Genomic DNA, 24,719 nt, shown 5'->3' on the forward strand with positions numbered 1-24,719 from the left:
GAGTCCTTCATGAACAAACATGGTTCCTCCCAGGGCTACTTAAAGGAGGCCAAAGACCTGGGTTCAAGTTCAGGGTTCTTGACCCTTGACCAAAGCCTGGCTAACCAGGTAACCAGCTGTGTGACTTTGGATAAGTCATGTGACCGCTCTGCAGCCCAGCTTTCTCATAAAAACAAACACGTAAAATCGAGCCCAAACCTTCTGCCTTTCTGCCCACCTCACGGGGTAGCTGCGGTAATAGACGTGACAGCCTTAGCTCTGTAGGAACACAAGGAACCGTGATGTACCCAGGTATGTGTTCCTTTGATGACTGTTGGGTTCACCAACTTTGGGGGCTCCCCAGATCCTGCAGTGCCCCCACCCAGCCCAGAGTACAAGGAGGGGATCACTTTGCCCCTCTGTATTGGGCTCTGTGTGCTGTTATAGAGCTCTCAAGGGCACCATTCTTCCCACCCCTCCTCCAGACAGCAGGGCCTGTGCTCCCAAGCCAGCAAGTGAGAAGGCCAACCAGCTCAGGGGGCGGCGCGGACGTGTCACCCACCGCAAATAATTCCACTGACTTAAAAAGACCATTAACATTCTCCCACTCCATTCACTTTAGGATTAACTTATACTTAGGTCTGGGCTTTGAGGCTAGTCACTAATTGCACTAGAGTTGATTTATCAAGTGCATGGTATTTCTATTACAAAATTATTGATTAGGGCTGATGTATTTTATCCTCAACAGAGTTGGTCCAAAAGCCCTTGGAAAATGAATGAAGCTGAGGTCAGAGGCGGGCAGCTCAGCACATTATTATAAATTCACTGGGATTACTGAAATCCAATGCTGGACTCTTTATGGGCAAAGTCCTGGCTCTCCCAGAAATGAAGATTTTAATGACAAACTGAGAAACAAGGTGCCCATGTCCAGAGCATAAGGCAGTGACTGGGAGATATATGTTCTGGGACAGTCTTTCAAGTATCCGGCTGGTTAGCAGTCCTAACAGGTCACAGATTTTCTCTCCCTCTGGGCTACTGCGCTGGCTCTATTCCAATGAGAGGGTGTCCCCGTGACCTTACCCACAGATGGGCCATCTTGGGGTCACAGCCCCCAGAGGATGCTTGCTGCTAACACAAGGGAGCCTGGGCGGGAAAGAAGAGATGCCTGCACTGCAGCCCTGCACCCCACCCCCCTTTCCTGGACATCGGATTCTGCTGACGGAGGCCCAGGAAAGCCGTCTTCAGCAATAAAGGCAGCACAGTGATCCATTTTCCTTTTTAAAATGAAGCTAACGGTGCCAGAAACAATGCATCGTGGGAAATAGGGGCTTTCAGTGGAAGGAATCTAGATTCTCAGACCCCTGAAGGCAAGAAGTGTTACCTGCCTTTATATGCCTTGGTGCCTGGCACAAAGCAAACCTTCAGTGCTCGCTTGTTGAAAGCAACACCTGGGAACCCTAAGGCTTGTGCCGCAACCGGTGCAAACAATGTCCGCATTCCTCCAGCAGCCGGAGGAGTGTGTGGACTCCCTCAGCCCCTAACACACAGGAGGCAAAGGATTTCACTGGGGACATGGAAAATGTCCTGAGATAAAAGTGGAGCAGGTCTGAGATCTACTCTCCTCCCCAAAGTGTTTATTTTATGGCTCAAGTTAAACGATTTATTCTATCCCCAGGCTTGCACTTTACTCTTGCTCATTTTACGCGCTGGAACAGAAACTCAAGGATGTCCAGCCACAGGGCAGCAAAGCCAGACCTAGGATTCAGGCGGGGTGGGGTGGGGGTGGGGATTTTCTGCTCTCTCCGCCTTCTGTCCCCACCCTCTTCCCCTGCTCCCCATTCTGGGTCAATCTACCGTTTCAGCAGCCCCGAAGCCTGACAGTTCCAGCTTCTTCCCCTGCCATAGTCCACTCCTACCCCCATGAAGACTGAGCCAGAAGGCCGGCTCCTCCCAGATCTCCCTTCCTGGGCCTCGGGGTCCTCAATCTGGCCGACCTGCCAGCTCACATTCAATCCTGGTCCACCCCGACTGGGCCACATGCCACGGGCTACCAATTTGCACACTCTATGGGGACTTCCTGGGCTTCTGTCTCCTCTGATAACAGATCACTTGCCCCCTGAACGTTCAGATCCCACCTGCGTCCTGCAGCATTGGGTCACGGCCACCGACCAGCCTGGCTTTAGGAGCAGGTCCCAGGTGGCAACTACTGCTTCATCTTCCATCAACTTACGAAGGTTAGGGATGCCTCGAAAAGCTCTAAGAGACCTCTGCACTGTCTTATGATTTGTCACCACAAATGGAGGGGAGACAGTGTGTCCAGAGATGGCTGACTGCACACGCCCTGAACCCAGGGCAGAGGCTGCAGGACTGGGAAGTCTTCCTGGGGAGATGCAGGCATACTGTGGCCTCCTCTTTGGATATTACAGGCCCCCTTCCTCTCCACCACTCCCGTCCCCTCCTCATGAAGCTGTGCCAGTAATCTCCACAGCAGGAATGTCACCTCTCTCACCCCACTTGCCCTCCACCCTTTCTCCTTTTACCTTCCCCAACCGTCAGAACAAATGCCGACCTTGACTGAGACCAAATGCATCCCTTGTCTGCAGACTAAGGATCTTGAGATCTTAATCTCTTTCCCCATCATATTTCATTTCCTCTCCGACCATGCAGACAGGGCTGCCACAAGGGCCTGAATCCTTGAAGGGCTGGATGTGAGCTGGCAAAGGACTCAAGGAGTAGAGGGCTTGGAGGAGCCTTGCTGCTAGGCCTTAAAAAGTAAAAAAAGACCTGATCTGTTCAAGAACCATAGGAGGAAGACAAGAGCAAGGAAGAACTGTAAGACTCCGTCCAACCCTGATTCCCTCCTCTTTCACTATAGTTGGGCACTATCAAGAGAGATCTCAGTTGGGAAGGCTAAGGCTGAGGGTGGTGGCCCAGTCCTGGACTGGGGGAGCAGGGAGTGTGAGGGGAGGTGGTGGTGGCTGATGGCGGGAACATGGATCCAAGCCCTTTGGCAACATTGAAAATATGGAGCCCCTTCTCTTCCTGGCCCCCACGCTATCCTGCAGACAGCCGCGCTGTGCCGAGCTGTCCGAGGCCCTGTAATATCAACTCAACAATGCATGTTCTACAACTACAGCTACGGCTACCAGTACATCTACTACAGTGCATGCATTTAGTTCAGTCCCACAGAGACATACAATCTAAGAACAGGCAGGGGGTGTGAAATGTTTTACTGGACAACAGGTGTTTCGGAGTTGTAACTAATAAAAAACAAAATCGAAAACGAAAGTGTACAAAAAAAGACATTTCTCGAGAGTTGGATATGAGTTTGTTTCTTGAACTGTTTCATCTGAACAAGCAAAAACATGCAAACCAGCTGGTACTAACAGGAAGCTGGACACTGAGAGAGGATTAATAGGTGTGGACAAACCTTCCCGCTGAGCGTGCTCAGAAGAGTGTTTGAGAGGAGGTGTGCAGATCCTAGTGTAAGAGAGGCGGGAGAGTATGCCTCAGAGACACTCTCACCGCAGCCCCAACCAAGCAAGAGAAAAGACAACAGAACATGACTCTCACACTCACCACCACCGTCAGGAACTCATGTCACTAGATGGGAACAAGGCTGGCAAGTGTAAAGCACAGTAAGGGGTGCTGGCTGGGCTGGGGATGGGCTGGGGCCGGGGCCTAAGACTGCTACACGGACCCCCCCCGCCCCCGCGATGCCACCCAGAAATCAAATAGCCTGGAGATTCGAACCATTTCCCTCACTTGGGGGGGGGGGAGTCATTTACCAAAGTTGATTTAGGTTTTGGGGGAGGGGCATGATGGGGCCACTGGCACTGAATGGATACGATCAAAATAAACAAACAAAGTCTCGACTGAGCACAAGAAAAGATGACATTTCAAACTTCCGGGTGAAGGTAAAAGAAAAGTGACACTGATAGTGAAGTCATCTAGGAGTCGCCAGGACCTCCCCCTGGGGGTCACCCGAGCCCACCCACCTCAGGTCTGGGGCAGGCTGGCCCAGAGCAGTCGGCTGAGGTGGGTGCAGAGCTCCAGGCCCAGGGCCCTCCTACCCTGACACCGTAGCCCTGACGGATGCTGTTGCCCAGCTCATCGAAACCAAAGCTGCTTCCCACCCCACGGCCTCCGGCTGGCGCTTCCACTCAGGAAGCTCCCCCGGCACGTCATAATAAGGAAGGGTCAACCCACACAAAACTGTGGAGCTTGACAAAAATGAAGGCGCAAAGAGGGCCTTCCATAGTCCACCGGATCCCTAAGCCAAGCCTGAGAGCCCCTGGGGGGCAGAGGCCCTGTTTCCCACTGTTCTGCGTCCCCGGCCAGGTTCAGCATGGGACCAAGCTCAAGGGCGGCACTCCACAGACTCCCTAGACCACCTTCTCCCTATGAGAGAATGCAGTTGAATTTGTAATGCCCCCCAACAGCCGAGGCTGCATGGGGGGGCTGGGGATGCTGAAGGAGCATCCCTGTCCCCGGGGGGGCGGGGGGGAGGAACTGGGATGGGTGGGGCAGGATTGCAGGAGCCGGTGAATGTAGACCAGGCAATCAGCCCTCAGTGAGCCCCCCTGCTGGCCTGGGCCGATGCACACACCCAAATAAGTCTGTGTAGCCCCTCCCATACATACCAGAATGCCACCCAGGGGCCACTATGACAGGTAAATAATTGGCCATCCTGCCAGACTTGGAGTCCAGATCATTTTCTATGGGGAGGGAGGGAGGAAGGGGAGAGTCCTTACGGGTCAAAATGCACTGAGAGAAAGACAGGTGGAGATCTTCCTTCCCCAGCCTTGTAACCCTGCTCCAGGTTCAAAGCGGGTAGGGGGTGGGGGCCGAGCTACCCTGTCTACACGTGGGCAGGTGTCTTCCAGCCTGGGCAGTGTTCTGATTTTGGCAGGCACAGCCTGGTCATCACCCTCGGGCACACCCAGGCTGCACTGGGGGGTGCCCTATAGCTTCCTGGCCGAGCCTGCATCCTGGGGCGGGCACCTCCGAGCTGAGGATTTACTCCTGGCACTGACCCAGGCTGGTGTGGGCAGGGGGTCTGGGAGCACACTCCTGACGAGAATTCACTAACAGTGCGGTGATGAGCATGGCTGACCTCGAATGGCCTGTGGGAGACTTTGCTCCTGATGGAAATGGCTACAAATAAAACACCACTGATCCTGAAAAAAAAAGGGTGGCTGGAGATGGCTCTGACCTTTGGGGTTAAGGAGTTAGAGGGGATGGGTGGGACTCCCGCCTGGCTCTGGGGGTCTGGGAGAGGGCAGGGGTGGCAGAAGGGAGCAGAGACCATGGGGAGACCACTCTCAGACTCTCAAAGAACCCCATGCTGCCCTTTAAACTTGCCATGAAGTCAAGGAGAATGGGGGTGGGGAGAGAGGCAGGGTTAATTTTGGGTTAAAGTTTAGTTTCATAATCCAAGTTACAATAAGAAAGAAACTGAACGGAGAAAACAACAATCAACAACACTCAAAAATCTTCAAGATTTTTCTTTTTGTTGTCCCTTCCCCCAGGCACAGGTAGGACAGAGGCTCCTTTATAATGATACCGAAAAGCTCTCAAGTTAAAAAACCAAATGGAACAGGGAGACGCTAGGCAGCTGTGCAACCCGCCCCCAGGGCAGGGTGACCAGGAGACACTGGCCAGAGGGCCGGTGGGAGCTTTGGAGGCCGGCTGGGCAGGCGGAAGCCGAGGAAAGGCGCCCGGTGCCCCCGCCCAGCTCTCTGGCTAACGCCCTCAGCAGCCCCCTGAGAATTCCCTGGCCCCTCCAAACAAGCCCCCAGCGGGTGGCTCAGGGGAGTGGGTCCTTTGTAGCTCGAGGCAGTGCCAGTTTGCATGGAACGGATTTTTCCTGACATTTCCAAAGGGCCTCGCTGTGCCAGTCTCTTACCACCGAGGGTTTGGGTCTTTTTGGCGTTTGCCCTCTGGGCTTTTAATGCCCCATTTCCTGGTACCCTCAGCAGCACCTCCCTCGCCCCGCCCTCCTCAGAGCCCTGTTACGTCAAACTAAACTTCCCTGGGTGCCCCAGCGCCCTGGCCGCGGGGTGTTGGGGGAGAGCTGCAAACCATGGCTCCCGGGTTTAGGAGGTGGGGGGCCTCTCGGTGGCCTGGGGGATGGGGGAGCACACAGCAGAAGCCCTGCTTGCTCAGGAAGGCAGACGGCATCTGGGGGAGAGGGACAACGGCCCAGCTCCAGCCTGAGCCCACAGTGCTGCTGGGGCAAGGTTCCCAGCTCACCCCAAGGGTCCCAGACCCCCTCAAAGGTGGGATCTGGAGACCAAATGACCTGGGCAACCTCATGGGAGGGAACACCCCAATTCCCTTGGCGCCTAGAGTCTTGGAGCTCTCTGGTCTCGCCTCCGAAGAGAGTCTGGGATGGCCTGGGGGCTTCAGGAAGAGCAGCTTCACTCCCTGGGGTCAGGGCTGGCCTCACGTTTGACCCTCGGGGACTCAGGCTTTAGCCGGATCAGCAAGCCCACTTGCCAAGTGCAGCAGGGGCCGAAGGGGTGGGTTTTGCTCCAAGGCCAGGACCACGTGCACGGGCTCTGAGTCTCCCTTCGCAACCTAGAGCTTCTCTGGCTGGGTCAGAGACTCGAGGCAGGGGGCCTTGTGAACCAGCAAAAGCCAAGGAGGGCAATGCCCACGGGTGCCCTGAAGCCGGCTGTCAGGTGAAGGGGCCGTGCGAAGTCCAACAGAAATCCATTTTCCTCTTTTGAGTGAGGGAATCATCATCTAGCTTTGGTTTGCGGTCCTGCGACTGACCCCGCCCGCTGGGGCTGCACCCCCCACCCCCTCCGGGCTGTGGTGAGAGTGGGTGGGCGACGCAGCCACACATCCAACAGGGCCTTTACCTTCCCCTGCACACTGGGCATGCCTGGGAGCCGCCTGGCCCGCACACCTTCCTACCTGATCCTCGTGCTGCCGCCACCGCTGCCGCCGCCACGGGTCCATAAGCCGCTGCCGGGAAGCCTGGCAGAGAGACAGGAGCTCGGGTGAAGGAGGGTCCTGGAAAGGGCCACGGACAGACGCGTCTCACAGGCCATGTCCCCCGCCCCGACACAGAAGAGACAGGGGTGGGAAGGGATGTCCATGGGTCGGCCTTTAGGAGGGACATGGACCAGTGGCTCTCAGGCTTCTGGAAGGCACAGCATCTCTAGGTGTGTTTGATAGCCACACATTCGTCACCCGGGAAACTGGTTCTAGACGGCACACCGAAATAACTGAAGAGGATTAGGAGTAACTTCTCTTGAGAGCAGGGCGAGCTCCCTGCGGCCCCTGCACGGGCACCTTGGTGATTCCCCAGGGCTTGTCCAGAGCTGGGGGGCCGGGCATGGCCCGGTCACAGGCAGGGGTCCCTGTGGAGCAGTCAGCCCCGAGCCATAGGCAGGAGGCCCTGGGGGTGGCCTCTTGACACCACAGGCACCTTGGCCAGGAGACGGCTTAAGCCTAGCTGTTCTCCTGAGGCCTCAGGCTTGCTTGGCCATCTTGACTCCAGACTTCAGTGTCAGCAGCGTCACAGCCCCAGGCCTAGGGGTGAAGCATTCTGGGGGTCCAGCTGGGAGAGGAAGTGTGGGGCTGCAGAGACCTATGTGGGGTGGGCCTGTGGCTCTAGAGGCACATTATGGGGATTTAGATCGGGCTCTTCTGTCTGAGTTCTACCGTCCCAATCAAGTTGGCATTGAAGGGTCTCCTGGGGGGTTTGACCAAGCCCTGGTGCTTGATCTGACAACGCACCAGGCAGCAAGGCTGTCCCAGCAGTGGGACTAAACGTCAGAAGGACAAGGTGGCCCAGTGTGGCTGCAGAGTGTCCAGGTGAAGGAAGAGGTGGGCAAGTCCCCTCCCCCGGGCTTCTTTCGGCCACTAGCATGTGCACACACAGCCACACCCTGGGACACACACAGACACACTCCCCCACGCATGGAACAATCTGCCTCCAAGCAGACGCTTGGAGGCCTGATCCCAAGACCCATGTCCGGTGATTGTGGTTTTAAATGATGTGCCAGAAGCCAGCAGCAAACAAACAGCCCAACGGAGGGGCTCAGCTTTGACCACTGAGCCTTCCAGATAAGGAACTGCTACAGGATGAGGCGGGTAAGGGAACATGCACCGTGGAGGGTGGGGAGCAGGGGAGGAGAGAAAGGAGAGAGAGGGCCGTCCCCCCCACACAGCAAACTAGAAGCCCACTAAACTCTAAGACTATTGCCCTAGCTACACAGAACTACTGGGGAGGAAAGAAGTTCAAAAGGGAAGGAGCTATTCTAGAAACGTCAGGCTAAGCTACTTCAAATGCCAATGAAAAGAGACATACTTGCATTTAAATATGGTAATAGGGCTGTTGAAGGGGAAAAAGAAAGATCCAGGTGAAATAAATGTACACAGCAATGACCCCTGCCAAGACCAAGGAAGGGACCCCCCCACCACCAAGTCGTCTCCCCATTTCTTCCAGGCAGGATCTAGATTTCTGAAGATGTGGGTGCTTGTGCAAAGTGCTGAAGGAAAATAAGGAAGACGTCAAGTTATTTCTCCCCATCCCAACTCTACACCAGGCTCTGCTGCAGGCCCGGAGCAGGGCTCAGGGGACCCTGAGGGAGAAGGAAGAGGGCGGGGACAGGAGGAAAGTCCTTATTTTTTGTACTCTCTCACTTCTTACTTGAAACAGGTTTCCTTGGAAGTATGAAAAAAATGGTGGTGGGGGGGGGTGGGGGGGGGGTGGGGGGGGGGTGGGAGGGGGGACAGAGCTTGGGGAGGGGAGTAGAGTCAATAAGAAGACTTTTAACAAAAGCTCTCTTTTCTGGAGTTGAGTGCATTTTGGACAAAAAGTCCAAGAAAAAGAGAGAGGAAAGAGGGAGGAAAAAAAAAACCTTATCCGAGAAAGGAAATCCATTATCCCTAATCTCAGATAAAGGCTCCTGCTGGAGACTGTGCAGCAGACACCGCTAAGGGCTGAATTTAAACTCAACCATCAAAACGGGGCTAAGCGGAGTGACAGGTGTTGGAGGGGAGCAGGGGAGGGGAGCCCCCCCGGTGTGCCCAGAACAGCAGAGACAGCCCTCACAGCACCCCCTCTGTGGTGACACAGCCTGCCATCCCGTGTCGTCACCCCCTGCACCGCCCCCCCCCCCCCAGCCTGGCCTCCTTGGGAATCTCCTAAGCGGGGAGGAGAGATCGCTGCCCCAGCATCCTGCCCCGGGGCTGTCTTCTGGGTCCACTTCCCCAGCTCCCTGCCATTCCCCTCCTGTCCTGGTAGGCCGCCCAACCTCACTGGTCACCCCAAATACGTTCTCCAGATGACCTGGCAGCTAAGCCCCTGATGCTATTTCTAAGGCCAAAGGGCTCTCCTTGGTGGCGGGGCTTGTGGGGGATGAGTGAGCACAGATCCAGGAAAGGTGTGTGTGTGTGTGTGTGTGTGTGTGTGTGTCTGTGTGTGTCTGTGTGTGGAGGTGCTGGGGCTGTCCCAGCCAGGGGCCGTCATGGGCCTAAAGCTGTTCCCATGGAGTGCAGCCTGTCTCCAGGACGGCAGGAGGGACCTGAGGACCAGGAGCTTCCAGGGCTGGACCTGGAGGAGCTGGAAGAACAGGGAGAGCCTTGCAGATTCGGCTCCTGGTCCCGTTCTCAGCATCTCTCCCCAGGCCCTCAGGAGCCAGGGGTCACCTGTGGCAGACTCCCTCCTTGGGAAACCTCTTATTTTATTTTTGAAGGGCTGGGGCTCTGGGTTGCCCTGGCTGGGGGTATTCGGGGGATGACTCTGCAGGGAATTAGGCAGACCTGGCAGGGCTCAGGGCTTCTTGCTGGGGCCGAGGCCCAGGCAGGCGTGGCAGAGCCCCTGGTCCATGAGTGCCTGTGGCCACCCTGGCACCCCACTGCCCAGATGACCGTCCCCCATATGCTGCTGGGAATGTGGAGAAGGGCTCCCTCCTCCACACAGCCTGTCTGGCCAACGCGTGAAGGAGGCAACCAGGCTTCTCCTCGTGAGGCAGGTTAGCCCAACAGCCAAGTGCACAGACACGAAGCCTGTCTGGGTTCAAATCCTAGCTCAGCCACTTACTAGCTGAGTGACTTTGGGCAAGCTGCCTTAACCTTTCTGTGCCTTGGTGTCCCCATTTGTAAAAGAGATGACGATATTACTCAGAGATTAATAGGTGCAAAGTGCTTCGACGAATGCCTGCCGGGAAGTAAGCTTCAACAAGTGTTAGCTCTCATTCTGATAAGGCCCATCAGGTCTCTGTCCAGCCATCAGCCCTGCCCTCAAGACAGGGCTCTCCCTCATGCAGGGCTATTCCACCTTCTCCGTGGCTGGCCATATGGTCAGATGGTCATTAGCACACAGGAGGCCTGTATTCCTACTGATAACAGTGGTCTGCAATCTTTCAGGATGTCCCGACTTCATGATGTCATTTTAGTGCAGCTAAATTTCCATACCTCAAAATTAGAATATGCGTTCCTTTCAGCTCTAACAACCGGGCCAAGCCGGCTGGCGTGACCCCAGTGGCTTAAAACCTCCCATTTCTTAGCAGTAAATCAGGCAGCAAGGAGAAAAATGTTTTGCGAATAAAACCTCAGGACTTGAGAGCTATAGGTTGCCTACCTGGCGACTCAGGTGTTAGGAAGGTAGTATGGCCCTCCTGTTAGAGAATCTTGCATTCAAAAAGAGGCTGCCTGGGGCTTCCCTGGTGGCGCAGTGGTTGAGAATCCGCCTGCCGATGCAGGAGACACGGGTTCGTGCCCTGGTCCGGGAAGATCCCACATGCCGCGGAGCAACTAAGCCCGTGAGCCATGGCCGCTAGGCCTGCACGTCCGGAGCCTGTGCTCCGCAACGGGAGAGGCCACAACAGTGAGAGGCCCGCATACCGCAAAAAACAAAACAAAACAAAACAAAAAGAGGCTGCCTGGGTACGAAAGAATGAAGCACTAATGGTGGAATTCCAGGCACGGGCAGCTGCCACGCCTCCTAGGAGGTGTCACTCAGACCTCAAGACCCAGTCTCACCAGTCTAGAGTTCCTCGCCCTACCAGTGCAATAAAGAAGGATCACTGGCTTTGGCATCAAAGACTGGCCGCCAGCCTCAGCTGCCCCCGGCTTGCTTTATAACTTGAGCACCATGTTTCACTTCTCTGCGCCCCAAGTAACCAACTTCTGTCTCCTGCAAGGAGGTCAAGCCACATGACCTCGAAAATCCCTTCAGCTCTGAGCCTGCAAGAGCCTGTCTTCCTGGTGTAAGAGGATGACAAACCCAAGTCCCTCTGTCACTGGAAAGCGGTGCCTCTGGGGTGAGTAACTCATGTTAAGTGAAAGCTGTTGCCATCCCACCGACAGGGAATGAGATGCTTTTCTGGACTTTCTGGATCTGTGAGAATTTAGGGCCAATTAGAAGTCAATGGCACTTTGGGTTTACTGGAGGCTTCTACGACACCACACCTACTTTTTATTGCTTCTGTGGCACTTACCAGTTTTTGCCTTACCTAAGTACAGTTATTCTTTTACGGGCACATCTGATCTCTCCTGCTGGGTGGCAAATTCTTGTAGGGCGGGGACCGAGTCCCATGTCCCACTTGGGACCTAGCCCAGAGTCTGTCCCACATTAGATTCTTGGGGAGCATCAGCTTGTATGATGATGGTCAGTCGCCCTAAGGTGGTGGAGGAGAGCCGGGGCTCAGAGGCACTGCTCTGGGTCAGCTGAGCTGAAAGCCAGCACTGCCTGCATGTTTAGCTGCCTCTCCACTCCCGTGACCCTGCAGCCCAGGGGCAGCAGACTCAAATGCCCGCAGGAGTGGGCCGGGAGCCTAATGAACCCAGTGAAGGGTACCAGGCAACAAGAAAGAGCATCCTGCTCTGTCTAGAGGACTCTCCTTACCGCTGGCCGCTCACTGGACCACTTGGGGGAGTTTTCACAAATGCTGAGGCCTGGGTCCCACTGTTGGAGATTCTGATTTATCTGGTTTAGGGTGCAGCCTGGACAGGGGGACCTTTAAGTGCTTCCCAGGTGAGCCCAGGGTGCAGCCGAGGGGGAGAACCTTTGGTTTAAAAGCTTTCAAAAGTTGCAAAAGGTTACATTGTGGCGCACGTCTGCGTAGTCTCTCACCCGCTAACCTTGTGAAAGGAGAGGCCCTCCTGAGGACACGGTGGAGAATCTAAGCCTTGCGACCCTCTCCTCTGAGATCCACTTCAGGGTCTCCGTTCAGAGCAGCCGGTTTCTAGCCTGGCTGAGGGAGCTTTAGCGCACAAAGGATCAGGGAGGGCCTTTGTCTCTATCGTTTAAAGGCCTTCCGGGTAATTCTGATGCATGCAGAGACGCACAGGATCCTCTGTGGGATCAAGGGCAGAGAATCCTTGATTTAGAGGAAGTCTTGGGGTGTCCTTGGTTTTTAGTAAACACTGAAGGGCCCCACTGTCCTGTCCACCGCGGGGTATTAGGTCACGGACCTCTTACTTTGCGTCCTCTCCCCTTCCTGGTTTGAGAATTCGCCGCCTGGGATACAGTTCTGGCTTGGCCACTACTTAATTCTGTGACCTTCGATGAGTGAATTCCGAGGTTCCTTATGGCTCTGACAGGCGGTGATTTCTGAGGGACATCTTTATAAAACTCTCTCTTATCATGTGCATTACCATCCCGAATGGTCCATTAGGAAAGACAATTTTTCCTACATTGTGCTTGCTTTAAGCACTCTCCACCCCCTTCCCCAGCACGCCCTGCATCTCCAGGGGGCGTGTAGAGCTGCCCAGGGTCCCTCTGAGGGTGGGCACTGCCCCCAGAGATTCTGATGATATGTCTGGGTGCAGCCTGGACAGAGGGAACTTCCAGTGCTCCCCAAAGCACGGCCGGAGCTGAGAACACGGCTTTAGGCACTGCTTGCTGGGGTCCTGGGGAGGCAGGAAGCAGAAAGCTCTCCCTGGGGACTCTGGCCCGGCATCCTTCTCCAGGGGGGCCGTATTACCTCCCAACTGAGAGCTGGGGCCCACAGTACCCTTGCTCACCTACAACTTTTGCAGGGACCGACATCAGAGGCCTCTGTAACTCCCGACCCGTTCTCAGCCCCTTATCCGCTCAATAAATATTTATTGAGCACCTACTACGTGCCAGGCACTATTCTAAGCACCGGGGTCATAGCAGTGAACTAAACACACACACTCTCTGCCCTCACAGAGCTTCCAGTCACTAGTGTTGATGGGAAAGGGGCCTCCAGTTGTGGGACCAGGCTGCACATAAACCAACTCCCCGGAAAGGAGAGAAAATTGGCTACCGAGAAGCAGGGTTTTGGGCTAAAGGGGAGCTCTGGCTACTCTGCCAGTGAGAAGTGGGGCTCTACCCTGGACCCACCTAGCTTGTAGCCAGGCCCCTGACTGTGTGTACTATAGGGTCTTCTCATAGCTGAGCTCAAGACGTGGGTGTGGCTATACCAAATCCTGCTTGGAGAGGGAAGCAGCCATCAGAAGACTCAGCCTCGCAGGACGGTGGAGGGTAGGGGGTGGCCATTCCAACTAATTCTTTTCTCCAAGATCCAGCAAACAAAAGGAAAGGGAATGGAGGCATTCCCGTGGCTATGATCTTGACCTTGCCCCTAAAGGTCTTACCACTTCAATTCAGTTAAAAAAATCCCCAAGCTAGGCCCTTGGTACACATGACCAAGACACAGGTCCCTCAAAATTCTTTTCAGTCAGGACCCACCGAGCTGGCGGCAAATCCTTCCCTTTCTGGGCCCTAGAGAGTTCCCGCTTTGGCCCGACTATCTGTGGCCCTGGGGACAAGGCAAGGTTTCTCTGCAGTGCTGGCCAGAGGGCCAGTATCAGGAATGGCGGACACATTACAACTGCTCCGCCCTGGCTCCTGGCCCTAGGAGGACACACTGTTCCACATTGCTCTCTCTCTAGCAAGACTTCAAGGGCGAGAGTGGTCACAGGAAGTTCACTCAAAAGCGAGCCTCCGCTGTTCTGTGACAGCAGTTCGTGGTCCTGGCTAGCCCAGGGACACCCACTTGCCCACAGAACAAACATCAGCCTGTCAGAGACCAAGACCAAGACCTTCAAAGGGAAGGTGTTTCAGACTGTAGTTTCTAAGGAGACATGAGCAAACTATTCTGAGAGTTTCCCCTTCTCTCCTGCACCACCCTTCCCCTCACTCTTCATAAAACTGCAATTTCTGGGCTTCCCTGGTGGCACAGTGGTTGAGAGTCCGCCTGCCGATGCAGGGGACGCGGGTTCGTGCCCCGGTCCGGGAAGATCCCACGTGCCGCAGAGCGGCTGGGCCCGTGAGCCATGGCCACTGAGCCTGCGCGTCCGGAGCCTGTGCTCCGCAACGGGAGAGACCACAACAGAGAGAGGCCTGTGTCCCACCAAAAAAAAAAAAAAAAAAAAAAACCTGCAATTTCTGCTTTGCAGACACTCTCCCACCTACCACCAATGGGTGTCAAGCCACTGGTCTGACCATTGGTCCTTCTAGAGCTCACTGTGCAGATGGCTTTTTACATGTCCTGCTCTCAAAGTTTCAGATGGGCAATTGCCAGTTAAAGAGTCAACATTTTGCATCCTCACTGAGCCATTTAAATCTAAATGGCCTCCTCACTTTGCCTACTTCCCCCAGCTTCGTTCTTTACGGGCCTTTGCAAGGGCTCGGCACAGTTCCAAACACCAGCCCTATAGCACCCACTTCTGTGCACCAGGACAGCAAGCGTTCAAGTCTTGAGCACCCCAAGACTTTATGCTGAAAGATCCCAGGCTCCCACCTTGGCCCCATCACTAGCTCCGTGAGTAAACTAACATCTGTGATCTCAAGCTCTCTCTCCTGTAAACGCAGAGTCCATCACTTTTTGACTCCTGAGACAGGCTCTTTTAGGTGCTGTATTGGGCACTGATTGGTGGACCATGGGATGGTCAGGGGGTCCCGGGGGAGACCCCCGGGAGGTGAGGGGGAGGCATTCTGGGGGCTCAAGGCAGCTGCTATTTACCAACCAGTACAGAAATTATTAAAAATCTGAACAGCCGGCAGACCCTGCCACTGCAATGTCAGCTCTAGGTGACAAGGTGATGTGTAGAACCTTCTCTGTTCCTTTGTCTCCTCACCTTTAAAGCAGATGAGATGATGAGAAAATGATCGTTACACTGATGATAAGAAAAGCAGCTGCCACTGGGGCGCTTCCCACGGCCGAGAGGCTTCCCCCCGGACCATCTCAGTGAGCCCTCAGTGCAATACCCCCAGGAAGACGTTACTTGGTGAAGGACTCAGGTCCAGAGAGTTAAGGTTAAAGGCCACCATGCACAACACGGCTAAAAGCAAGGTGGCAAAAAATCCCATCTCCCACGCTCACTAGCCGTGCCACCCAAGACGAGTTATGTAACGCCCCCCTTGGCCTCCTTTGGCTCCTCTGTAAGCGCGATTAATGACCTCCTTTTAGGGCTGCTGTGAAATTCAGTGAGTAGGTGGCACCGGTGCACCATTATCTGGCACCGGGTGAGCTCTCAGTAAGTGGAATAATAACTTTTATTTCTATTTTTATTATTATTGCCCAAGGTAATAACAGTAGCGTAGCCTTCCTATTCTAAAACCCTATTAATTTACACGACATTTCACATACAAAGGGTTTCCATAGGTAACATTTATAATTTGCCCGTGAGTGATAAGGATACGTCTTATCTGAAGTACAAGGTGGGTAATGTGACGGCAGGAGGCGAGGGGCTCGCAGGAGCTCAGGGAGGGCCTGGCTGCGGTGGCTAAAGACCCCGGTGCCCGCGCTGTCAGCTGGGCTGGCGGTCGCTCCTGCCCTTTTGCCCTTGGATTTGTTCGGCTCCTCCCAGCTCCTCTAGGAAGGGCTCAGCCAGAGGAGCCTCTGGGGGCCCTTCCATCTAGTGGAATCCTGCTCTCTCCTCTGTTCCCAGCACGTGCCCGGTAAAGCAGGACTATGTCTCTCTGCTTCGTCACTGTGTCCCCAGCTTCTGGGGCAGGGCTGTGATGCAGTAGGTGCTGATAAGCGGATAGGTACAACGGGGTGGGCAAGAAGGGGGCTCTACCTGCTCCAGGCCTTACCTGAATCCTAGCTCGTTCAAGGGTGGTGCCAGAGGTCAGACGAAGAGAGTGTGCACTGGCCCTAAACCAGCGCCACTAAGAGAGATGCAGGACAGGCCCCACACCCTCCCCTGCAAACCCAGGCTTGCCCCGAGGCCAGCTCGGGCTCAGAGCAGGGCAGCAGGGCTTCCGAGGGGGATCAACGGCTGCACTCTCGCTCTCCTGTCCTTCTCTAGGTGACTGCAACTGGGGAAGGCTCTTGGCCTCAAAGGAAGTCAGCCCTGGGCAGCCAGCACCCAGGGCCCACTGGGCCAGCTCAGTGCAATCCACAGAGACCCCGACAGGGAACAGCCTAAGGTAACGGTGGGGACAGCACCCCTGGTCCACAAAGTGTCTGCCCGTGATTCCCTAGGTCTGGGAAGAAGTGGCATCAGCTTCTCGGGGCTAAAGTCTGTTGTCCAGCTCTCCTGGCCCAGGTAATAGGACAGCACCTGCCCAGATGGGGGCCACAGAATCATCAACAGAGGTAGGAATGCTAGGGAGGGAAGCCATGTAATGCTTTTGGGCCCTTACACTTGCTAATCCCTGGACATGGCGTATCCTTCCCTCACTGGCTGCATGGCAAACTTCTATTTGCACCTCAAAACCCAGTTCAGATGGTTGGTGCCCCTTCTTGAAAGCTTTCCTGGCAGTCAATGACTCCCCAACACTGCCATCCCTCCCCCACAGTCAGGCCACATAGGGATACATCTGGCTGCCTGTGCGACACCCCTCCAGGCTCTGACCTCCTCGCTCGCTTCATCAGGATCCCTTCCCAATGCCCAGAGAGGATCTAGCCCCGGGCAGGTCCTGATGACACTGTCCAGCACACTACAGAGAACGTGCTCTCATGGTCCACCCCCAACCGAAGGCGGTGAGCACAGGCGGTGACCCCATTGGTTGGGGTCTCTCTGAGGCAGGGGGTCCAAGCTGACCTGGACTCAGGGAACATATCTCAGGGTAGGACTCTGCTCTGTCTTTTCAGCCTGGGGAGAAGGAGGGAATGGCCTTCTGGTTTGTCCCTGGCTGTCCTAGGGCCATGAGCTGCCCACCCCTCAGGCCTGGCACTACCGTCTGCCTATAATCTCACACTCTATTATTTGTCGTTGCTGTTGTTCTGGGTTTTTTAATGCCTGGTCAGTGACCCTCTCAACAACCTGTGAGGAAGGGGATAAGACGAGGAGATCAATAGCCCCATTGGACAGATGGGGAAACTGAGGCCCAGAGGTGGCCTTACTGTCCCAGCAAGCTGGGGGCAAGAACTCAGTCTCCCGACTTCCCTCCTGAGAACCGGGGGCTCTGGCTTTGGCACCCTGAGTCACGTCTCCCTTTTTCACGCAGAGGAGTTTCAAGAGGCATGGAAACCTGATTGAAAGGGAAACCCGCAATGCCGTCAATTCAGCCTGCTCCAATTCATTTCCGCAAACATTTATTAAGTGCTTATTAGGCACCACGCTCTGCTTTCATCATCTGGGAACGGGCGTCAGCTCCTGATTTTCTACGTGGCGGGAGGAGCGTGGGAGGGCGGCCCACCCACAGCTCATGCCAGGATATGGGTGTGCTGCTGAATTTTACTTCCTCATTTTCTTTTAAAGCAGCAGCTACACTGTCCTGACTAAGCCTGACTTTAATATTCAAATGAGGGATAAGCCCCCGGTACCCACAGGGCCAGGTGGCGTGGGAGTGCGCTGGCCACGGGAGGAGCTGGCTTGTGATTTCAAATCTGCCTGTGGATCCAATCTGTGAAAGGGGTAATCCCTAGAGATGAAGCTCAAAGCTGGAGAGAGGTGCAGATGAGAGGGCTGGCGATGAAGCAGATGTGTGCGGGCTGCCGTGGCAGGTGGGGCTTCCCTTTACAAGGGAGCGTATCTGTTTACAGTGCTGAAACATCAAGCTGTGGGCGCCTGGGACTGTGGACATGTCAACAGACCTGGGAAGCCGACCATCCCATCCTGGCATGTCAAGGTGGACTCCCCTATCAGTCAGGAGCCAGCCACCACTCGCTGGGGGGGCTCCATTCTGGAACCCAGCCAGAAGCACCGAGCCAGGCGGCACTGGCAGAGCTGAGGACCTACCACGTCAGGGTATACCAGGGTCCCCCCCTGAGGGCATTTCTGGGGAAAATGAGAAGAGAGGAGGAAAGAGCCCCTTACAAACTTAAGCAGAGTAAAAGTCTTGAGGTTTTGAGGTTTAAACAGACACCCGAGTGAGGGGGTCACCCCAAGCCACTGGTTTTATGATTCCACCACAGTGGCCCTGGAATCACCTCCCCTGACAGAGTCACAGAGGCTGGGAGGGAGGCCTGCTCCTCTCTCTTCAAGAACTTGACCAGAAAAAGCATCACTTTTTCTGGTGGGAGTAAGAGCACAGGTTTCCTGAGTGGGGGCTGAGCCCGAGGGTCTCCGCCATGTGGGTGGGCTGGGGGGAGGGGTGGACAGAAGGCCTCTGGAGTCGCTCCCTGCAGGGGCCCAGGTTATCCATCCAGGCAGGGCCCCAGGCCTTTGGCGTGGCAGCTATCAGCACGTCTGAACACTTCGCACATGTCGGAAACCAGACGGAACTGACAGGTTGGTGTGAGCTAGCTCAGGAAGCAGCCCCTTGCCCGTGGCTGCTTTCCCCAGTCATCTGGCATAAGGCAAACTCCTTCCCTTTCCAAAAACTCGGGCTCTCTTCACTCTGCTTTCCACATTCACGCCACGGCCCTCAGGATAAGACAGACCACTAGGACTCGGTCTTTGCTCAAAGACTAGACGATGTGACCGAAGCTTACACTGCAGAGCCACAACTGAAGATGGGCTACAGCAGCTTCTCCGCCAGAGAGAACAGGATATCCCCGAGCTGCGGCACCTCTCCTCAGACCACACCCCCTCCCTCAGTGTGGAACAGAATGACCATCTTTTAGAGGGACCAAAAATCAACCAGCACCTGAGAACCATCCATCATTAGACTGGAAACATGGAAGGCAAAATACGTGGGTGAGCAGTTGTGAGTTCCAGATCCAGCAACCATGCAGGCATCACTAATCAACCACAGCTCCCTTTCTGCTAAGACTCAAGATCATTCTTAAGCCAGTGCTCCAGGAAGCCAGTCCCCATCAGTCAACGTCAGCACCTGAATGAAATCTGTTCTCCATCGCTGAGGACGCAGAAGCACAAACTGGCACTTCTAGAACCAGAGTCCCAGGGTTTCCCCGCCTGGAACCTGTACCACCCAGCTGTCCCCACACAATCATCCTAGGAGGGAGGTGGCAGCACTGAGCCAGGGATGCTAGCCTGAGTCTCCTGGCTGCCCCGAGGGCCCTGTGTCTGAGGTCACTTCAGTAGCCAAGGCTGTGGCTCAAGACACTTTTTTGACGGTTGGGGCCGCATTAACTCTGCTGTGCCAGTAGAGCTGAAAGACCCCCAAAGGGCCACAGCCATCCTGAGGCAGGGGGAGAGGAACAGAGCCCAGAGAGGATGAGGAAGGGAGGAGGTGTGCAGTGCAGAAAGAGGGGAGCATTCTTTTGAACTCACCCACGTGGGTCCCTCACTGGCCCCCCACAACGTCTCCAAACCCCTTCTGACTCACTTGGGAAATCTGACCACATCACTCCTCTACCTAAAATCCTCTAAGGGCTTTTCACGTGTTTTGTGGATCAAACGTGAATTCTGGAACCTGCCCCCCTTTCTAACCTTGTCTCCTCTGACCCACCCCCACCCCATTAACTGCTCTCAATCCCTGGGACCTGCACCGCAGCCCCTTTCAGGTTTGTGGCAGAGATTGCTAAGTGTCCCCTAATAACTATTTCACTCTTCTTCCTTAATACCAGAATCCTGTTTTTAGCAGGCACATGGCTACCAGGAATAAAGACATTCCTGAGGTTCCTTTGCAGCTAAAAGTGGCCATGTGACTAAGGCCTGACCAACAGGATCTAAGCAGGGTGCCACACGTAACTTCTAAGAAGTGTTATTAAAGGGAAGAGGTGTGTTCTTCTGGGACGAGTACGTAATGGCTGGAGCTTGAGCAGCCTTCTTAGTCTATAAGATGGAGTCTTATGTTGAAGAGAATAGGACACAAAGATAAAAGAAACCCAGACCCTTGATACTGTGGAGCCACATCCAGGCTTCTTTCACACTGGAGATAAAAAACAAATTCTTATTTTGCCTAGGCATTATTATATTGCATTTTCTTTCTTTAAAAAAAAATACTTGATTCAGTGTCTAAGCATGTCATTTCTCTACCTGGGATACACTTCCTTCTCTTCTTTACCCAGCTAATTTTATTTGACTTTGTAAGACCCAGTAGTGGCGTCACCCAGCAGCCTGTCTTTGTCCCCTTATAGCAGAGAGAGATTCCCTCTCTCTAGCTAAGCACCTGTCCCATGATGCTCAGTGGGTTTGATCACTGGCTCTCTCCCTCAGCTGGAGCATCCTGAAGGAGCTAGCCTTATTCACGTCCAGATATTTGGTACCTAATCCACTGCCTGATGGTCAGTACATGGGGAGAGAGGAAAGGAAGAGGAGTGGTGAAGCAAGAAGTCCCAGCAACTCCCTTGGGGATTCTCAATCATTCCTTTCACTGATAAGTAGATCCACCAGGAGGCAGCTTCATCGGGGGTGACGAGGAAGAGAAAACCACTCTGGAGAGTGATAGAATAAGAACACCAATGCCCACCGTTTCTGAAACTTCCAGTTGTAGAGAATTCACCAATTTATAAGGCATGTTCACATATACACATGACCCCAGCTAATTCTAAAAACCTAACTCACTAGGTGCTATTATAATCCCGCGGGCTCAGAGGGCTAAGTCACTTGCTCAAGGTCACATGGCTACTATGTGGCCAAGTGGCACCTGGAAATGAGATCTTCTAGCTTCATGTCCAGCAACACAGGTGCCTCCTCGGACCTGCACTGTACAGGGGAGTTAGGAAAGCAAGCTACGTGCAAACCACACGCGGGCAGGTGTGCACAGTGCGTGCACGGGCTCACACACACCTGGTGCACAGATGTGAGGGGCTCCAGATGCTCCGTGGCATTTTCACTTGAGGGCAGGGGGCGATGGCAGAGGAAGGGGCGTGGGAGCGGACCGAGCAGCTGCTGCATGCAAACGCTCTGCCACGGCTCCAGGACAGGGCCACCTCGAGCAAGTGCAGGGGACACGAGGAAGCAGAGAGGGCTGGGGACAGGCGGCAGCCAGGGGGAGTGCGCATGCTTTCAGAAGCTGCACTAGGCTGTCACTGGTACCGGTTACTCAGTGCATTCACCTCCCCCGGAGCGAGAGCAGGACACTGTCAGGCTAAGAGACGGCAGCACACAGCATGTCCGTGGTAAACAATTTATTTTTCTACCTCAGTTGCTTACAGGGGTAAAAATAAAACGGCAATAGGGAGAAGCACAGATGAACTATTTACAGAGATGAAGAAAATTCACAACGGCTAAAACGTCTGTGAGGCAAGCACACTAGGACAAGTTCACCAAAGCAAAGCAATTCATAGCAGAACAAAATAAAAAGGGGAAAAAAAGCCATACAGATTAAAAAGAAAAAATAGCACTCGTGAAAAAGCCTGAGGGAAAAGAAAAGGAAAGTAACCAATGATTACATCAAGCATCTTTAATGAGATGAACACAACTGCACAGGTTGGGTCCAAAGGACACTGACATTCAAAAGGATGGACTGAATGCATCCGACAGAAGCACGCAGGTCACTTCTCACAAACCCTGAGCGTGAACGAGGGGTGACTCTTGAGGGCCCAACTGAGCTGTACTTCGTTAATCCAAGAGAGTGGGCAAGTGGACAGATCAGGATCGTTGGGAAAGGAAGCCCTTCCGGGGGCCACCATCAGGGGTACCGACCTGATCAGGATAGACCCTCTGTGTTCGTGCCCTCTGACCCCAGTGGGCCAAGAGGCCCTTGATGCCAGCAGGGAATGCAAGGCCAGTAGGCAGCGAGGTGAGGGCAGAGGCGCTAGGGAAGGAGGGACCCAGTGAGGATCGGTGCCCACAGGGCCTGAGATGTGGCAGCACGTGGGTGCCTCCACTGTCCCTTCCCGAAGACAGATGTGCATTATTATAGCAACAACCACTGAGGGACTGTCCCCCAAAGACAAAGACAACCAGATAATGTTTACATAATTTTTCTTCCAGATTAGATCGTTCACATTAGTATTTATAGAATAGTCTCTGTGTGTGTGTGTGTGTGTGTGTGTGTGTTCACTTCTGGTTCTGTCCACCATAGGACATAGGTGCTCCAAAACACATCTCCCCAACCCCTGTGGGCACCAGCACTTAAAAGCTCACCCATGAAATACCCCAACAAGCCTATTTGGTAATTATTTAAAATAATCTGATGCCTTCTTCCTAGATTCCCTTGAGGAAGGCTCTACAAAGTTTGTGAGAAGTTTCCCTCTGGCCCCATTACATTCTGGGAAGGTGGCAGGTGGCGTACGTGGGGAGGTGTTCACAGTGCATACGAGAAGCAAACTGGGAGGGGACTGGAGGATAAAATTGCTTTTAAAAAACGGAAAGAAGCATTGAGGACAGGAGTCTTTTCCAAGAATTAAAAACGAGAAAAAGAACATTCGTTCCAACAGGCAGCTACGACAGTGTTCAGTGGGCACTGACAGCAGCGGGGTGGCCCCGGCAGGGACTGGGTCCTCTCTCTAGTAATGGTAGCAAACCCCAATGTGTTATGCCTCTCTTAAGAGCTAGTTGATAAAAATTATGTCTTGTGAAATCGGCAAATAGTCTGCAAAGTGAAATAAGAACAGAAATTAACAGATTGAACTGAAATGAGGGTCCAGAGGGGGAAAAAGAGAGGAGACCACCGATCAGGATCGTACACCGATCCACGAGGGCTGGGCTGGGGCTGAGGGGCACGCGGTGGACCATCTGGGCTTGGGAAGAAAGAGCCACGGCCACGGTGGCTGATCGCCACTCAGTCTTTCTGGAAGAGAACCACTCCCCACTCTAATAGTTATATCTGAAGCCCATGGCCCCCTTTATTGGAGCAGCCTCTCCTTTATTTTCACAGAAGCCTAGAGGTGGGCAGAGACAGGCATTTCTTAACACCAACTGTGCAACCAGAAAGGTCTGCAGCAAGCCCAGGCCACACAGGTAAAGCAGGGACACCAGCAGATGAGATGGGGACTCACAGAAAGGGCCAACTCAGGTGAAGAGGCGGCACCTTCCTGCAGGGGATGCAGGAGACTCGGTGTGCGGCGAGGACACACAGGATGCAGCCCTCAGCAGCCCTCCAGGACGGGGCTGTCCTTCCGCTGGTCTTAGCTACCTCGCATCACCCCACAGGATGGATTCAGGAAGGGCTGGGAGGGGTGCGGGAGGTACACGCATCACAAGAGAGACCAGGTGAGCAGTGGGTGAAGTGGGCACCGCTGAGAACATGGAAAAGACCACAAAGAAAAGACACCAGGGCAGCTTGGTGGTGATGAGACCAGCAGCTGTGCGGACGTCGCTGACTCACAGGCATGGGGAGGGGGTCAGCAGAGCCACCCTGACAGGGGCGAGCAGAGGGCAGAGTTGGGCTGCCCTCCCCTGGGTCACCCCTCTGCACCCCAGCCCCCTTGGCCAGATCCACCGAAGACATTCCTTACTGGCACGGGGCAAGAGACTCACGTCAGAACGCTGCAAAGCTTCCCTGCCCCTGAGGTCGAGGCTCCGGAAGGAGTCTGGAAAACCACAGGGGCCTACCTGGGCTCTGTGTGCTCGAATCCTCGGCTGCTGGAGGCTCCAGGACAGCAGACAGAGCTACCTTTCCACAGGAGGCCACTCCTCCGGGGGCAGGGTCACCCCAAGCCCATTCCATGTCCCTTTACCACCACCCTCCCAAAGCCCTGGCTTGTGGTGAAGGCCTAGGCACCTGGGGGGCCCCATCTCATCCTACCAAGCCTCGGGTGGTCACTCGTGCATCTCTGTCTGTCTGGCATACATGTCTATCTAGAGCAGACCCAAGGATGCAGGTCCCTGAGACACAATTCAACCAGATATTTCCTGGGCTGGCTCACGGGGCCCCGGAGGCAGGTTCTCAGATGAGACGGGGGCCTGAGCAAGGGGTCCACTGTGTCACCCCTCCCCCAAATTATACCGTGTTAGGATGCCTCTGTCTGCTGGGACTAGTGCAACACTGAGGGGGCAATGGCAACCTGATTGTGAAGGGAGGTAGGCTGCACCAAGCGCACAGAGCAGCAAGGCACTCTCACCGAGCCAGGATGTGTGACCCTGCACATCTTCTTATCCCCTGGGGAGGAAGGTAGGGGAGGGAAGGAGAGGAGAGGCTTCCCCAAAACTACCACCAGCTTCTGGGCTGAGCAGGACAGGCAAGGAATGGAGAACAGGGACGGTGACACACAAAGTCTCCCCAGGAGAGGCAGTGCATACGTGGATGTGCGTGTGGGGACCAAGCACCCCCATCATAACACACCTCTTCATGTAGGCTCTGGGACAGCTCCATCCAACAGAACTTTTTTTATATTCTGCACAGACAGTAGCCACTAGCCACGTGGCTGCTGAGTAACTGAAGTGTGGCTAGTGTGGCCGAGGAACTGAATTTTCCATTTTACTTAATTTTACTTAAATTAAATTTAAACCTTAGTAGCTGCATGTGGCTAGTGTGATTGTACTGGACAGACGGATGCTAGGAAGATGATGGGGTATGGCAGTTAAGACCCAGGCCACCTGGGTCCTAATCCTGGCCC

The 24,719-nt window shown here is 54.5% G+C and overlaps 1 protein-coding gene across 8 annotated transcripts in view; it reads right to left on the reverse strand.

The window, feature by feature from the left end:
- Positions 1-24,719, reverse strand: part of MSI2 (musashi RNA binding protein 2) — a 394,546-nt gene that overhangs the window by 25,253 nt on the left and 344,574 nt on the right. For 5 of the 8 annotated variants that reach the window (XM_067021862.1, XM_067021865.1, XM_067021861.1 and 2 more), the window contains exon 11: positions 6,904-6,966. In XM_067021862.1, the coding sequence (XP_066877963.1) occupies positions 6,904-6,966 (63 nt within the window). Of the gene's footprint in view, positions 1-3,409; positions 3,460-6,903; positions 6,967-21,604; positions 22,754-24,719 lie in introns of those variants that run through there. The other 3 variants (XM_067021863.1, XM_067021864.1, XM_059047776.2) reach the window with 2 other exon arrangements.

The sequence above is a fragment of the Kogia breviceps genome, chromosome 19 (assembly GCF_026419965.1).
Source record: "Kogia breviceps isolate mKogBre1 chromosome 19, mKogBre1 haplotype 1, whole genome shotgun sequence".
NCBI classification, from domain to species: Eukaryota; Metazoa; Chordata; class Mammalia; order Artiodactyla; family Physeteridae; genus Kogia; species Kogia breviceps.